The 16,480-nt window shown below is 33.9% G+C and overlaps 1 protein-coding gene across 1 annotated transcript in view; it reads right to left on the bottom strand.

Moving 5' to 3' along the window:
* The window catches only part of LOC137654674 (mucin-2-like), a 145,005-nt gene that overhangs the window by 11,018 nt on the left and 117,507 nt on the right, over nt 1-16,480 (bottom strand). The window contains exons 2-7 of the mRNA XM_068388537.1: nt 9,186-9,398; nt 4,601-8,557; nt 4,048-4,211; nt 3,119-3,202; nt 1,673-1,775; nt 325-482 (exon numbers count right to left, since the gene is read on the bottom strand). Of these exons, the coding sequence (XP_068244638.1) occupies nt 325-482; nt 1,673-1,775; nt 3,119-3,202; nt 4,048-4,211; nt 4,601-8,557; nt 9,186-9,398 (4,679 nt within the window). The remainder of the gene's footprint in view (nt 1-324; nt 483-1,672; nt 1,776-3,118; nt 3,203-4,047; nt 4,212-4,600; nt 8,558-9,185; nt 9,399-16,480) is intronic.

Below are 16,480 nucleotides of genomic sequence, written 5' to 3'. Positions count from 1 at the left end.
TGATTCGCAATCAATTTTGTTATATACAATAATAACGAAATTAGGATTGAATTATTATTCAATTCTGAGGTCTAGTGAGTGGGTAAAAAATAATATTAAATACACGAGAGATAAGCTACAGAAACATTTGTCAACTAAACAATGAGGTGGAAAGATTCTTACTTCATTATAATTTATTTTCTAGGAATCACATAAACAAATGAAAAAAAATACGAATGATTAAACTGATAAGTGGATGAGTGAATTTATTAATTTATTCCACCATGCGCTAAAATTTTGGTTTTGTTGCTGAAATAATGAAAAACATACGCTGTGTTTCCCCACCTCATTATCGTCTTCTTCTTCCGTGGTTTCATAGTCTTCCTCGTCCCTCACGGAACCCTCTCTTGACGTGTTGATGCTGCTCTTGTCTCCTCTGTCCCCTCGATCTTTTCTTTTGTAAAACGTCTGGTCGAGATTTCCAGTTGAGCCAAGAGTTGGAGCTGAGAAAGATGGATTAGATTTTAATGCGGAGTAGCATTTTTTACATAAGAATATCTTAGGCGGATCTTATTACACATACACACACACTTGTGGTTCATATTCTTTAATGGTTTTACCTCCGGTGGGATGATGACCTCGTCGAGGCCCTCCCGTTTTGATGGGATACAAGTATTATGAATGAGACAGACACTCACGTCAGTTTGTCTCTTCTCTACACCTCTCCAATCTAGTGACCAGCAACGGTTGGCTAATGTGATGTTTAGGTAAACAGACCTTCTAATTCTTTAGGTACGTACCAATCTGTTTCCCTCCGTCCGGTCCGAAACCTCAACGAAGTACCTTAGCCTTGCAAGCAGGATGCACTACCGAAGGCGCAATGAGAGAGAGAGAGAGAGAGAGAGAGAGAGAGAGAGAGAGAGAGAGAGAGAGAGAGAGATCTATGTTGCCAAACAGCAAAATTTGTCTAAATTTGAAAGTAATTCTTAGGACAGATTTTCTTATCTGAAAAACGCAATTTTGATAAATGGTACCTAAATAACAGGTTTATATCACTAGAAACTATTTGAATAAAACCTCTGAACCACCATTCTTAACAAATAAAATTTGATGACAGAATGCTCAGAATCCAGTAAATTTCGCTTCTATTTTAATGGAATAAATCCATTTAGATATATCCAGAGTAATATCTTTCCCGAGCTGAAAAGAAGCTATACAGCAATCTTTGCTAAAAATGTAAATATTGATATTGTAAATGAACATCCATTCCTAGTTAACTAATCTCCTCTATATAGTAAAGAGCAATGGTTTGGCTCTTTATATATATATACAGTATATATATATATATATATATATATATATATATATATATATATATATATATATATATATATGTATGTATATGTATGTATATGTATATATATATATATATACATATATATATATATATATATATATGTATATATATATATATATATATATATATCTTGTCGGCCAGCCGTATAACTACGGGTAAGAGGTGTTGTAGTTAGACAAGGGGGAGGGAATGGGAAGGGTTGAATCTGTGTACAGTATGTGTGCATGTATGTGCATATTTATCTACATATTTAGCCATCATTTTTAACGGGATGCATACACTAGTATAGAATAAAAGGGATTGTAATCCCAAAAACAATGTACTGTATATACACACCTTGCCTCGGTCGAATGAGATGGTCATGGGATCCGGAAGGTGAAGCCTGACCCATATCATGATCTTTGGGCTGAGATGTCGAGGGAAGCGGCTCAGCTTCCGACTGCAAAAATAAGTTTGATTTCATATTAGGTTATAAACTTTTACGAAATATGTCAATTCGTTTTATTGTACGAACAATTGGGAGTAGTAGTTGTTTAAGTTACACATATTAGGAGTAGGACTTGCTTAAGTACACATATTAACAGTACTCACCCAAGTACACATATTAGGAATAGGACTTGCTTAAGTACACATATTAGTAGTACTCACTAAAGTACACATGTTAGGAGTAGGACTTGCTTAAGTACACATATTAGTAGTACTCGCTTAAGTACATATTGTAGGAGTAGTACTCGCTTAGGTACATATATTAGGAGAAGTATTCGCTCAAGTATACATGTTAAGAGTAGTACTCGCTTAATTACACATATTAGGAGCAGTTCTGGCTTGAATTACACATATTACACTTTCATGTTCCATTAATGATTACTTTTTTAACTATGGTATGATATACGGATAGATAAAAAGGTCTCCTACGTAGTAGACTGGGCATATAATATTCAATCCTGATTTCAAGTACCGATATTACTTTAAACACCAACGTCTTTTCTCACAAATTTAGCACACGGGTAAAAAAAAAAAATGCCTCATTTGAGATTCCAATAGGTTAGTGTAATACTAGAGATCTTCCTTTCCATTTGTTTGTTCTGTTGTTTTAATTATTTTGTATAGAATAGGAATCACCAAATAATTGTCTCACTTAAACGTATACAGTACCTGCAATACTTTGTTAATAATCACTTTTACCACTTATGAGTCAGAGAGTTTTCTTTTGGGTTGAGACTCCAAAGTTGTGCAATAGATATGAACCTCTATTTATAGGTTTCATAATTACCCAGTTCATCTATTTTTTTTTTCTTTTTTTTTTTGAGTTACTATCAGTCTTTTTATTTACCTCTCTATACTGACAGACTTACAAACAACTATATATAAGTAAATTTCCTTATCTCATTCAATTTGCATTTTCCTATGATTTCAGTGATAGACTTGTTGTGCTTTAGAATTTAAAAAATCAATAAAAAAAAATCTCCTTTAACATTTCATCTTATGAAAGACATTGCATATCAAATTCTGTTATCAAAGGGAATGGATTTTTGGAATGACAGATTTGAGATCTTTTTATGTTATTTTTGCAACAGACATAACGGGTTCAAAGCCGCAATGCTCGAAACGAACATTATATCAAAATTAAAAATAACTGAATCTGGTGGTTTTAAAGACAGAGTTTTTTTTCTGACCAGACCGAAGTATTCATTAATCATTATGGAACACGACACTCGAAACGAACATTATATTAAAATTAAAAATAACTGTGATGTAAACAATAATAAGGGAATAGTTTACCTTTCCATCTTTGCCGCCAGAGTAACCAAGATTAATATGACCCAAGTAGGCATTTGTACTCAGTTGACTCCTGGGCGTCACTTCCTGTAGAAAGAAAATAATTCCATTACTAAAGGAAAAAAGAAATGTCAGAGAGAGAGAGAGAGAGAGAGAGAGAGAGAGAGAGAGAGAGAGAGAGAGAGAGAGAGAGCAATTTATACTATCATGTATTACTAAATTTTTTAACACTTTTTTTTTAGGTTGGTTTATTATTTTCTTATATTCAAACAGTAATCCTCACTAGATGGTTCAATAGATTAGTGATCCATGAATTAGAAAGTGCGACCTGTCAATTGAAAAGCGAGAAGAGAAGAAAAGAATCTTGCAACTTTGATGATAATAAAATAGAGCAGTTATTATCATTATTATTATTATTATTATTATTATTATTATTATAATTATTATTATTATTATTATTATTATTATTATTATCATTATTATTATCATTATTATTATTATCATTAGTAGTAGTAGTAGTAGTAGTAGTAGTAGTAGTAGTATTGTTGTTATTATAATTAGCTAAGCTACAACCCTAGTTGGAAAAGGAGAATGCTATACGCACAAAGGCTCCAACAAGGAAAAATAGCTCAGTGAGGAAAAGAAAAGAAATAGGGAAATAAATAAACTACAAGAGAAGTAATGAACAATTAAAATAAAATACTTTAAGGACAGTAACAACATTCATAAATAAACTATAAAAAAACTAGAAAATAATATGAAGAGAAATAAAATAGAATAGTGTGCTCGAGAGTACCCTCAAGCTATTGAACTGTAACAGAATTATTAAGTCTAGCAATAATAACTAAAGTTACCTTGTTATGACTGTTTTTAAGGGAGTTTTTTTTTTTTTTAAAAGATGAAATACATCGACAAACCCGTTTTTAAAATACCTGAGAGTCTGGTTCTAATATCTCTTCTTCTCTGGTCTTCCGTTTATACAAGAACATGGCGCACCAAGACAGAAAGACGAGAAGCATCACGCCACCAACGACACCTCCTATAATGATGTACATCTCGCTTTGTTCTTCAGGTACAGGCGACGATGACAGATATTCTGAAATATGGAATAAATGTGTGAATTTCGTAATGACACGAATCATATGGAATATGGCAGACAGAAGGAACGACATAAGAAAGAGAACAAAATTGGAAAAATTTGTTGCAGTTTACTGAGATAGTTGTGAGACTTCGCCTTGAAATCTAAAATTATATTATTAGAGTATTTCATGAACTTGCTGTTGGTAATATTTATTTTATCATGTCAGGATTAGAATTTATTGGTAATAGTCATTCAAAAATATTCATTGGAAGCGAACTATATTTCAAATGAGTAAAAACAAGAATGGCGTGTAATCAAATTTATTTGGATTGAGTTGAAAAGTATATCATCCAATGAGGCTCTTGGCACACAATGACAAAACGCCACATAAATAAACAGCTTACCTTCAGCTTTTATAAGCACAACTTGGTCAAGCAACACTGCCATCTCCATATCGTCTACGGTTGACATATTTCCCACGGCTTCAGAAGCTAAAATCGGCCATTCTCCATCGAAGACTGTGTAAACAAGCTCCGTAACATCCGTAACGTTATCGTAAGTAACATTATGAAGTCTAACGCCTATGTCAACAGGTACAGCGCGTTTCATTCTCCGCCAAGTTAAGTAAGTACTCGGTGTCGGGTAACCGATGAAAGTTACAGGAACACTCGGCGAGTAAGAAAGAGTTGTTTTGAGAGTTCGAGATGAGAGAAATGGATTTTTGATAGTCGATTGGTCTAAAGATTTTGAATTACTCTCCCCCTTATCCTCAGAGGGAGAGTTCTTTATTCTAGGACCTTGTAAGAAGCTTGGAAGACCCGTAATAAACTTGATTGCGTCGTTGGTAAAGTCCACTTTTTTAAACTCTTTGTCCTTAAGTGAAACTATTTTATTAACTTTATGCAGTCCTGTTGACATTTTATACGTGGAAAGATTGGGAACAATTACATTATGAGAGAGAGGCCTCTGCCATGGTATCGTTGATTTTCGAATATTATCAACTTCCCTTTTTCGTCTGCCAATGATTGTTGTGTAATTTTCATAAGGGTTCACAGTTGTTGGACTGATTGTCGGTTTGGAGGTTACCGCTGTGGTTGTTTTATGACTTCCTGGACTGACACCATCATTTTGGTTTTTAGTTCTTCTGTATTTCAGAGCCTCAGCACTGCGCTTAAATGCCAACTGATAGGCTTCTGTTAACTTATTTTGTATGTGGGACCATGACGTAATAGGGTTAACTTCTTTTGGAGGACCTTCAAGCACAGTTCTAACCCAATACCTTTGATCAAGAGGGACTGTGGCATTATTGCTAGGACTGGGAGGGCTGGGCTGGGCTCCCGTTGTTAAAGTAGTTGTCATCTTTGGCAGTACAGTACTATCTACTCCAGGTGTTATTATACCTCCTTGAGTAGTTATAGAGTCCTCCAAAGAAGTGGTAACAGAAGAAATAGAAACTTCTGATGTAACTGGATATGAACTCTCCCGAGTATTTTCCTCAGATGAACTGGTTGTTGTCAAGGAAATATTCTGTGATAAAGTAGTAATCTGAGATATCTGTGTAGTAGGAAATATTGGTGTACTTGATGGTGTAATGTGATCAGAAATGGCGGATGCAAAGTCGGAAGTAAAGAGAATCTCTTGATTTGTGGTGGATTTTGAATCCTTCATTTCTTGTGTTGAATACTCAGGGGAATCTGTTGAAGTATTTTCCCCACTCGGGAATAGAGTTGGACTGGAAGACTGAAAACTAGTTGATTTATCTCCCGGTAAGACTTCAGTAGAAGTTATAGAACTAGCATCAGCTTCCTCTGAAAACCCAGTGGAAGGCTGCAGTGTTGGGTAAACTGAAGAACTGTCGTGCGTTTTAGTACTTGCTATTCCATATTGCACAGTAGTTAGAGACACTGGAGTTTGGTTTACAGTCCCCAAAGAAGTTGGGACATTGATAGTGCTTGGCACAGAATATTCACCTTCGAAACCAGACATATTTATATAGGTGTTATCACCAGGATATGGTAAACTTGGTAATGCGCTTGGTGTAATGACATCAAAAGGCTTAGTGACTTGGTCACTCTGTCCAGATAATAATACAACTGATAATGAGGCTTCTACTCCAGAAGAAATGGGAGATTTGGTTGTTGCAGTTGGAGATATATGAACAGTGATGTTATATTCATTCTCAATATATTCAGTTTCATTTAAAGGACTGGTTATGTTGAACTCTTCGCCTATATCAAACTCACTAGAAATTGTGCTGCTTGTTATATCACTCTCTAGCTGAGGATCTATTGAGGATCCATTGGAAGCTCCAAGATCAATGTCTATGTTTTCTACACCAGTGAAGTTATAGCTATCGGTAGTTAAATCAGGGTTTCCTATCATAGAAGTATTAAAGTCGAAACTACTTTCTGTGGCAGTATCACTTATAACTGAACTGAATTGTAATGTTATTCCTGTAGTAAATGGAGACGAAACAGATTCTTCAGACATTTGGCCATCCAATTCTATTGTGAAATCCGTTTGCAATGCAGTACTATAATCATCACCGGAAGATGCAGTAGTTGTTTTGTCTGACTCAGCTTCATCGTCACCCTCAGTATCAACAGGTGCAGGATCTACAACATCCACACCTGTAGTTGAAGTTAGGAATATTGGCATATCCGAAAATTCACTTTCATCTAAGGGAGAGTCTGTGGACATATTTGGCACAAGGACTGTATAAACAGGAGTTTTCGTAGTACTATAGAGGTCAGTTTCGGTAGAAAAATCATATTCATTACCATATAAAGATGCATCGCTTACTTTATCAGAACTTGTACCACTTGTGTCGGTCTCATTATATAAAGAACTTGGTATCGTTTGATTATCATCTTCCGTTTTACTTATAGTGGTTTCTTCTTCTTCAAAAATAGATATAAAAGTATTTGCTGATAAACTTGTAGTCGGTTGTTCAAGGAACAAAGTAGTTTCATTGGAGTCACGAGTGTCTGTTGCTGGAGAAAGAGTTGACTCAACCACTGAAATATCATATATTGATTCTGTTGTAACTTTTACATCTGGTAGATCTAGAGTTGCGTTCTCTTTATTTGAATCTGTTTTAGAGTCTTGTTCTAGTTCATCCTTTGCAGGTAAGCTAATCTCTGTTACTCCAACTAATGGAGTTACAGAGCTTTCTGTAACAGTAAAATCCATATCCTCGTCTGTTGAAAGAGCTGGAGTTGGGTAAGGGAAAATACTGGTTATGCTGCTATGGAGAATTTCATCTCCGTCGGCATTAAACATTACTCCCTCAGTTGGGGTATCTACAGCTATATTATCGCTGGAATTGATGTCTTGAGCTGTCGGAGAGGGAATAATGGCCGTATCTGTCACAAATGTGGCGTAATCAGTGTCCGTTGTGCTACCTGCTGCCTGAGTTGTATCTATCATTGAGCCTTCAAAATCGGAACTAGTTACTATAGGAGAGGATACAGTATCTAACTCGATATTGATTACTTGATCAGATGATGGTGATGTTGAACTAGGAACTATTAATATTGGAGTTTCTCTGTCTGCATAATTATCATTGTCTGTAGTTGAGCTATACACTGCAGTTGGCGTTACATGAATAAAACTATCACTTGCTGTTGGCTGAGCAATTTTCGTAGAATAGTCGTGTAAATTTTGTGATGCTGGATTTACTGTAGTTTGCATAGATTCAAATACATGAACTAGAGTGGGAGTTTCGGATGATGTGGTTACTGTTGCTGATGGTCCTGGGTACTCCAAAGAAGTATGAATCAGATCTGTTATGTCATACTGTGATTCATCTGAGGAGGAAGTTGTGGTGAGAATAGTTGGATTATTTACATGAACGCCCGTTGGAGGTGAAGTAACAGTTTTCGTAATTGTAATAAAACTAGTTTTTCCTTGTTTATCAGTAGTTTTGTCCTTAGTAGTAGGAGATCCTGGTAATGCATTGCCACTGTTGTGCGAAGATGCATAATCACTCTGCGGACGCTCTGGTGGAGTTGAACTGTTGTTAGCTCCTTTGTTTGGGAAACCTGTGGTGGTCGATGTTGAACTCACACTATCGTCTAGGTTTTTGCCTCCCCCCTTATCTATGATATGAACTGTATTCGCCGATTCAGGAATATAGTCTGGATACTTCGTGGGTGGAGCGATAATTGGTATGACCGAAGAGGGCTGAATGAAGATAGATGGATTGACAGTTGAGGCCGTGAAAGTGGAAGGGGTGTAAGGAGCAGGCAGTACTGTTGTATAGACGGTAGTAGTGAGATAGACGGTAGTTGTGGTCACTTCTTTTCTCATCCATGAAGTGTCCCTTGGCCGGTGTTGCCATTCCTCGGTGGATCCATCTCCTAATGAAGCAGAGAAAGAGATCAGTATTCTGAGATTGCTAACATCTGATAACAAAACAGTATAGAAATTGATTGTTTAATAACTTTTATGAAGCGTTATTTTTCTTTTGAATTACTTTGGTGTTGAATCGAATCTGTTTTTAAATGCTAAAGTCTAAGTAAAGATTTTACGAAATATTCCAACTATTCTGTAATTGCTTTAAATTAAATTAATCAATTATTTTAATCTTATCAACCACAGCTGAATAGAAATAAACTTTACGTTGCAAACTTGTTAGAAAATAAAGGATTCTTCGTATCTGTTATTTAGTAATTAAATCTCATTATTCAAAGAGAGAATTTGTGATGGCATAATTATATAAGATTTTTAAATTACATGAACAATTTGCATTCACATTATTGCGTTTAGCATATTATTGTGTGTTTTCGACTAAATACCAGTAAATATACTAGATAAACCTAAACATCCCATTAAATTTAAATGGTGTTATTTTATCTTGGTGAGCGAATCATATACATTTATTATATTGTATTTCATAAAGTAAAGATTATTTTCATATTCTTTTTATTATGTTCACTGTATCGACCTACAGTATGTATAATGCCTTGATCTGCCTTATCCTCTTACCGGAGGCCATCCAGACAAGGAAATCCTCCAAGCTATAGTCCCTTTTCGTCCTTCCAAAGCCACTGCCTTCGACTTCCTCTTGGATCTCTTGGTCATTTTGTCTTCTACTAGTGCTGCCCTCTAATGGGAATCTGATGAAGCCGACTATTTGGCTGGACGAAGGGCCAGGCATCAGCACCGGTGTTGGCTCGATTCTGATGTCGTCATCTATTTCTGGGGAGGGAGAGAAAGAGCAAATGAAAATTTTTGAAAAGGTCTGCAAACTGTTATAGAGGATAGATTCAGAGGATATATATACTGGCTATACTGAAATAAAAAAATATAATGAAAATCTATATACTCTTGCTTTATGTGAAAAAAGTTTTCGATAAGGTTCTGAGTGTCACGTCTTATTAGTGTGGCTCTGTTTTAACGAAATACACACACACACACACACATATATATATATACATATATATATATATATATATATATATATATATATATATATATATATATGTATATATATGTATATATATATATATATATATATATATATATATATATATATATATATATATATATATATATGTAAACACACACACACACACACACACACACACATATATATATATATATATATATATATATATATATATATATATATATATATATACACATATATATATTAAAGTTACATGCAGTGCAAAAAGTGTGAACTGTGAGGTGGGCTATATGAGATATTTCAAATAATTTCCCTTATACATTTCTCCCCATCCCACCATTATTTTAAGATCATTAGTTATTTATAACCGTGGCTCTCAATTTCTTGTTTTATTATTTCCTACTTGAATCAGTGCAGGATTACGGATATCCCGTCGCAAGAAAAAAAAATTATCAAATCACAAGCTTTATTTGTTTAACTACATAATAGATTTTTCTTGCCTTAATTAAAGTTATTCATAACATTAATGTTGATATTTATTTATGAATAGTACTTAACAGAAAGTCAGTCTATATAATCTAAGATTTTTTTACTAATCGCTAGTGGTTTATGCTTCCCTATAGGATTATTTTTTCCCTCTGGAAGCCTTGAGTTTCCCATTGGCTGGAAATTCCTGCTTTACAACCTTTTTCTCGTCGAAAATCTAACCAATATTGGCAACTCGAGACATTTTCATGTCCTTATTGCAATTTGATATCATTCTACGTAAGATTAGGCACTAAACACTAGTGGGATTTGAAGTTCCCATTGTTAGCTGTTCTCAAATCTTATTAGATCCATTCTTTCCAAATGCTCAGAAAATTAGTGAGACCTGGATTGATAATTAACACCAAGGAGATAACCATAAAGTAACACAGTCTGTAATAAACTGCCACATGCAGCTTGGCAGATTTTCTTAACAATAAAAACATATTTTTCTAACGACTTTCCTAAAACCATATTGCCATTTGTCTAACTGACAAATCAAAATCCACACGTTAATAATTTAATGGGCCACTAAAAAGGCTAATTTGCCTTAAAACTTCAGTTATTATTCTTTATCATGGGCATGATCATTACTTTTCTTAGGCACGTACAAGTATCTGTTGCTGCTAAAAATTCAGTATTCTTCAAATTTAAGAAAAAGGTTGGTCGACCGAATGAAATAAGTATATCCATAACCGTAGAGTTTATAACGTTTGTTTATCTTTGTGACAGCTTTTTTCTCCTTTCCTCAGAAATTCCATCGAATGTCTTCATTGGCTACGATGGACTGTTATATTTAGGCAGAGAAGGACATCCTTGCCTATTTCCACACCCCCCCCCCCACCAAATAGTAATAGTATTAGTAATTTCCTGGACATTCCATTTATTTCGTAGTTAATCCTGACTGTTAATTTTTCTTGTTTTTGTAGATTCTTAGATATATAATGGAGTAGTAGATAGCCGCTTACACCATCAGAGATGCATTTAAAGAATGTTATCGGCAACATAAAATAAAAAGTATCTACATTATCTGTATCAAAACTGCAGTTTCAAAGTATTGTAGCAAATACACCAAGAAGAAAGGTAAGATAATGCCACAAATTTTCCGAAGTCTGCACCAATAAATAGCTTTCTTGGAATTTTTTTTACGAAATAAAGGATATTAAAGTTCTAGTAATAAGACTCTCTCTCTCTCTCTCTCTCTCTCTCTCTCTCTCTCTCTCTCTCTCTCTCTCTCTCTCTCTCTCTCTCTCTCTCGTACTCAAATAATCTTATGTTGAAAGCGTGATTCATTCCGACAATCGAGACCTTCACTTGTGCATGAAGATCATGCAAAGTTTTGTAGCATAATTTTATTTGTGGTTTCTACAATCGGCATTATTTATATAAAAAATATATGTTAAAAATATCTCAAGGGCCATTCAATTACTTGTTTGTCCTTTAACAAATCAAGAGATGAAAACAAACACAAAAATAAAACTCAACAGAAGAAAAAAGTAACAAAGGAAAATCGCGAGAGAAGAAGAGCAAAGAGCAAAACAATTCGCAAGCGTCTCGTTGCGTGCAGAACGATGCCATTACTTTGATCCTTCCGTATGACGTCTGGGGCGTCGGCCGGCTCAGATTCCTTTAGCATAGTTGTCATTATGAGAACGGAACGAGAAAGGGCGATTCTTAGGACTCGTGTCCTTATTCTTTCTCTTCTCTCGTTGCACATGGTTGTAAGGATTTGATGTTTTTCATGATTTCATTCTCTTCATAATGCCGGCTATAGTTAAGGCATGCAGTCAGGCATGAGAGAGAGAGAGAGAGAGAGAGAGAGAGAGAGAGAGAGAGAGAGAGAGAGAGAGAGAGAGAGAGAGAGAGATTCTTTAGCTTCCTAATATCGAGTTTCAGCTATACCGGATTTAAACGTCACTGGAACAAAGAATTGAATGACATTTTGAATGTGGAAAAATCTGAAAACTGTTGGGTGGTATCTACAAATATCTGGTAAATGATAGCTATGATAGAAAAGACAGAACAATATTAATCTTGTTGAAATATCATAAGTACTCAAACATCCACCCATCAACTTATCAGACCATACATACATACACAAGCACACACACACACACACACACACACACACACACACACATATATATATATATATATATATATATATATATATATATATATATATATATATATATATATATATATATGTGTGTGTGTGTGTGTGTGTGTGTGTGTTTATATGCAAACACATATATACAATATATATACTGTATGTACACACATATATACTGCATGTATGTATATATTATATATATATATATATATATATATATATATATATACACACACATATATATATATATATATATATATATATATATATATATGTGTGTGTGTGTGTGTGTATGAATATTTATGTGTGTGTATATATATATATATATATATATATATATATATATATATATATATATATATATATATATATATATATATTACAAAATCTATGTAGCCTACATATACAGTACATATCTACTATTGCGGACAATAGTTTCTATTCACTCGGGGTGAAAAGTCCTCCTATCTACTGTTGTCTTTCGAGACGGCATGTTGATTCTTGAGTTACAGCCACACCACCATGTTAACTAGCAATCGGGCTCTCTCTCTCTCTCTCTCTCTCTCTCTCTCTCTCTCTCTCTCTCTCTCTATGCTTCACTTATAGATCGATGTATAATTTGATCATTACAATTATATCAGGTATAAGAGAAGGGATTGTTGTGCAAGAAGAGAAAACCATTAACATTCTGAATGATGTCTCTAAATCATAATTATACATTTTTTGTTGTCATAGCCTGTTATCTTATGCACTGTCACAGACACAAACGCTGTTCTTTTACCCAGTACAAAAATCACTGAATTTATCACTAAATGTTTGATATTTTATTTTTATCCTGCAAATACAGAACTATTGACTATAGGGAGAAAATCAAAGTTTTTAAATTGAAGAGTAGGACAATCATGATTCAGCCATAACCTGCAGTATTTTCAAAGGATAATTTTTTACACATTAAATGAACTTGCACCTTTATTGTGAGGCGCAATATTACACAGTATTCTAGAAGTTTTATTCCAGCTGTGAACAGGTTGTGAAAAGATCTGGCTAATCAGGTAGTTAAATCGGTGGAACTTCAAAAGTTCAAAGTTGCAGCGAATGTTTTTATTTTGAAGAGACTGACATAAGTCTTTTTATAGTTCATTTATGAAAGATACATTTTAATGCTGTTACTGTTCTTATAATATGTTATCCTACTTGTCTATTACTTCTATTGTAGTTTATGTATTATCTTATTTCCTTTCGTCAATGGGCTATTTTTCCCTGTTGGAGCCCTTTGGCTTTTTTAGCATCCTGCTTTTCTATCTAGCATTGTAACTTAGCTAATAATAATAATAATAATAATAATAATAATAATAATAATAATAATAATAATAATAATAATAATAATAATAATAATAATAAAAGCAGAAAGGCTATAATAAGGAGAAATAGCCTAGTTAAATTAAAACATTTCATGATCACTAACAACGTTAAAGTAGACATGTCATACATAAACCATGAAAACATAAAAGCTTTCGCTACAAATTTAAACTTCTGAAGTTCCATCGAATCAACTTCTTGATTAGGAAGATCATTCAACAATCTGAAAATAGCTGAAATAAAACTTCTAAAATATTGTGTAGTATTAAGCCTTATAATGGAGAAAGCATGACTGCACACCTACACTGTTAGAAATTTGCCGTAAAGAAAAAAAAAAGAAAAAAAAAAGAAAAAAAAAACGGTAAAAATCTTGGAATAAATGTTTCCAGGCATTTACCGTTTAAAAACGGATATATTGACGTTGATATTACGGTCACCAACCAGTAAAAGATACTAACAAAGTATGGTGAAAATTACGGTCGTCTGTATTTTACTTAAATACGGCTGAGAACCGTATATTTCTACAGAGAATTTTCCATTAAAATTACGTATTTTAAGTGTAGTAATACGTGTAGGAAGGTACTGTCTGGGCAGTTGTGAATACAAAGGATGGTCTCAATTATAAATTTTATGCAACATACATAACAAACTAATTGAACGACGATGTCAGAGATTAATATCTAGATCAGGAATAAGAAATTTAATAGATTGTAAGTTCCAGTTCAACAAAATAAGATGAGATTCAGCACTTGAAGATCAGACAGAAGAACAGTATTCGAAACAAGGGAGAATGAAAGACTTAAACAATTCTTCAAATTAGACTGATCACCAAAAATCTTAAAAGACTTTTTCAATGAGTCAGTTTTTTTGTGCAATTGAAGAAGAGACCGACCGAATGTGTTTCTCAAAAATAGATTTGCTCAGCCTGATTCAGAGGCAAAGTCCAAAGATCTTAAGTCATGGCGATCAGTAAGAGAAACAGAATCTAACCGCTCCAATAGAACCCTATCTATCCTCTTATATCCTAGCCATAATATCAAGAAGACAATCGAAGGTAGAATCCTCCAAGGTCTACACTACAGTATATATGTAAGGACTGAGCAAGCACCGACTCGCAGTCAAGAGCCGCCGTCATCTGGCAGCATCCTGGGCGAGGGGGCCACCTATATGGGAATGAAATACTTAACTCTATTTTCCTCTCCTTTGTAGTTAAATGGTATAATTTCGTACAGATTTGGTTTCCTTGGCCTTCGTGCATGATTTTTCTTTTACCTGATCTTGTAAAAGACGGATTGCTATGTCTCTAAAAGAGGAAAAGGTCATAAAAAAAAATCCTACGAAATTTTATAATTCCATACCCACCCCATTTTACCAACCCGCCATTTAATGGCTTCATGTGTTGGTGTGACGAGATTAACTTCTTTTACAGATCTGAATCATGCTGGTAAAGAAACATCCCTCTCTAAAAAGTAAGTTCAAATTTGCTGCTAAAGAGGTGTATCCATTTCTTTTGAAGTTTTTCAATTTTTGGGAAGCAACAGAGATATTATATTTAACCTATTTCCCTCTGCTATAACAACCAAATACAGCACATACTTTGGGCATTTTTTATTTTTTTTTTTTTGTAGAGATAAGACAAGAATTCAAATTATCTAAATGATTGACAGAAATGTACTGACCCCGCTTCATCCAAAAAAGGGGTGGGGATGTTTCCTACCCATATATCTTTTTTTATTTAATTTGAAGTTTGCATTGACATTACATGCAACCACTGATCTAAATCTGAATACTCTGTCCATGTGTAAGGTATACAAAACAATACTGGGCATAATATAAGATTAACGTGAAGTAAAGAGGAAATAAATATCTTAATCCAAATTTTTTTTTTCTTTTATTTAGGCCTACTACTTTTTGTCAATACAGTAGACAGAAATTTGAGGATTATCTAATGATTAAGTCAAATGTTAAGAAAAGGGTATTCCAGTCACGTTCATATGTGACTGTACTGTGAACTTTTATTTTCGGATAAAATGTCAACCTAGAAAGCAACCTCTGACAATTGCGACAACACGGACAGCTTAGATCCCGTGAAGTGGTTGATTTAAGGGGACATTATATCTTTCGAATTATTTTTTTGTTATTTAAGGCTTTGATGTGTTTTTACTGAAAAATGAATTAAAAGTGAAAAATTAAAATTATAAAAATTCTTTATTAATTATGTATAGTATCAACTTTGAAGCACTCGTTAAGAATTTAATCTTAATACTAAGTCTATTGCCTGAAAAAATATTGCAGACATGAGCCTTCATGACTTGCTTGTGATAATGATTGGTGCAAATCCTTTGTTATGTAACTGAATCATAAAGGATAAAGGGAATAAAAACACGACAATTCACTTAAATGTTTTATTGAAACGTAATGTGTCTTAAGATACTAAATGTAAATCGTAATAACCAATTCAATCATGTAAGAACAAAATGAAAAAATATGAACCATATAATTCTCTCTCTCTCTCTCTCTCTCTCTCTCTCTCTCTCTCTCTCTCTCTCTCTCTCTCTCTCTCTCTCTCTCTGTTAACAAACGTTAGTCAAATAACGGAATTTTCTTTCTACCTTACACCTTTGAATGGCCTCACAGACCCCAACGTTAGGCTATAGATTTCAAATGCATAATTTTGTAAAAATCAAACTATTTGAGAATGTTAGGTGTCTGAGCTTATCATGACAAGATAGTACAGTCTGACTGGACGTTCTCAAGAAAAATTTTGACCCTGATCACCACGGTAATGAATCTAAAACCTGTCTCAATCAATACTTTATTACGTTAGTTTAGGTTAGATTAGGTTAAGAGATTGAGTTTTAAAAACTGAAAATT

Source organism: Palaemon carinicauda, chromosome 15 (assembly GCF_036898095.1).
Source record: "Palaemon carinicauda isolate YSFRI2023 chromosome 15, ASM3689809v2, whole genome shotgun sequence".
NCBI lineage: Eukaryota > Metazoa > Arthropoda > Malacostraca > Decapoda > Palaemonidae > Palaemon > Palaemon carinicauda.
The sequence above is the reverse complement of the archived record's forward strand: the minus strand, read 5'-3'. Positions and strand labels throughout refer to the sequence as shown.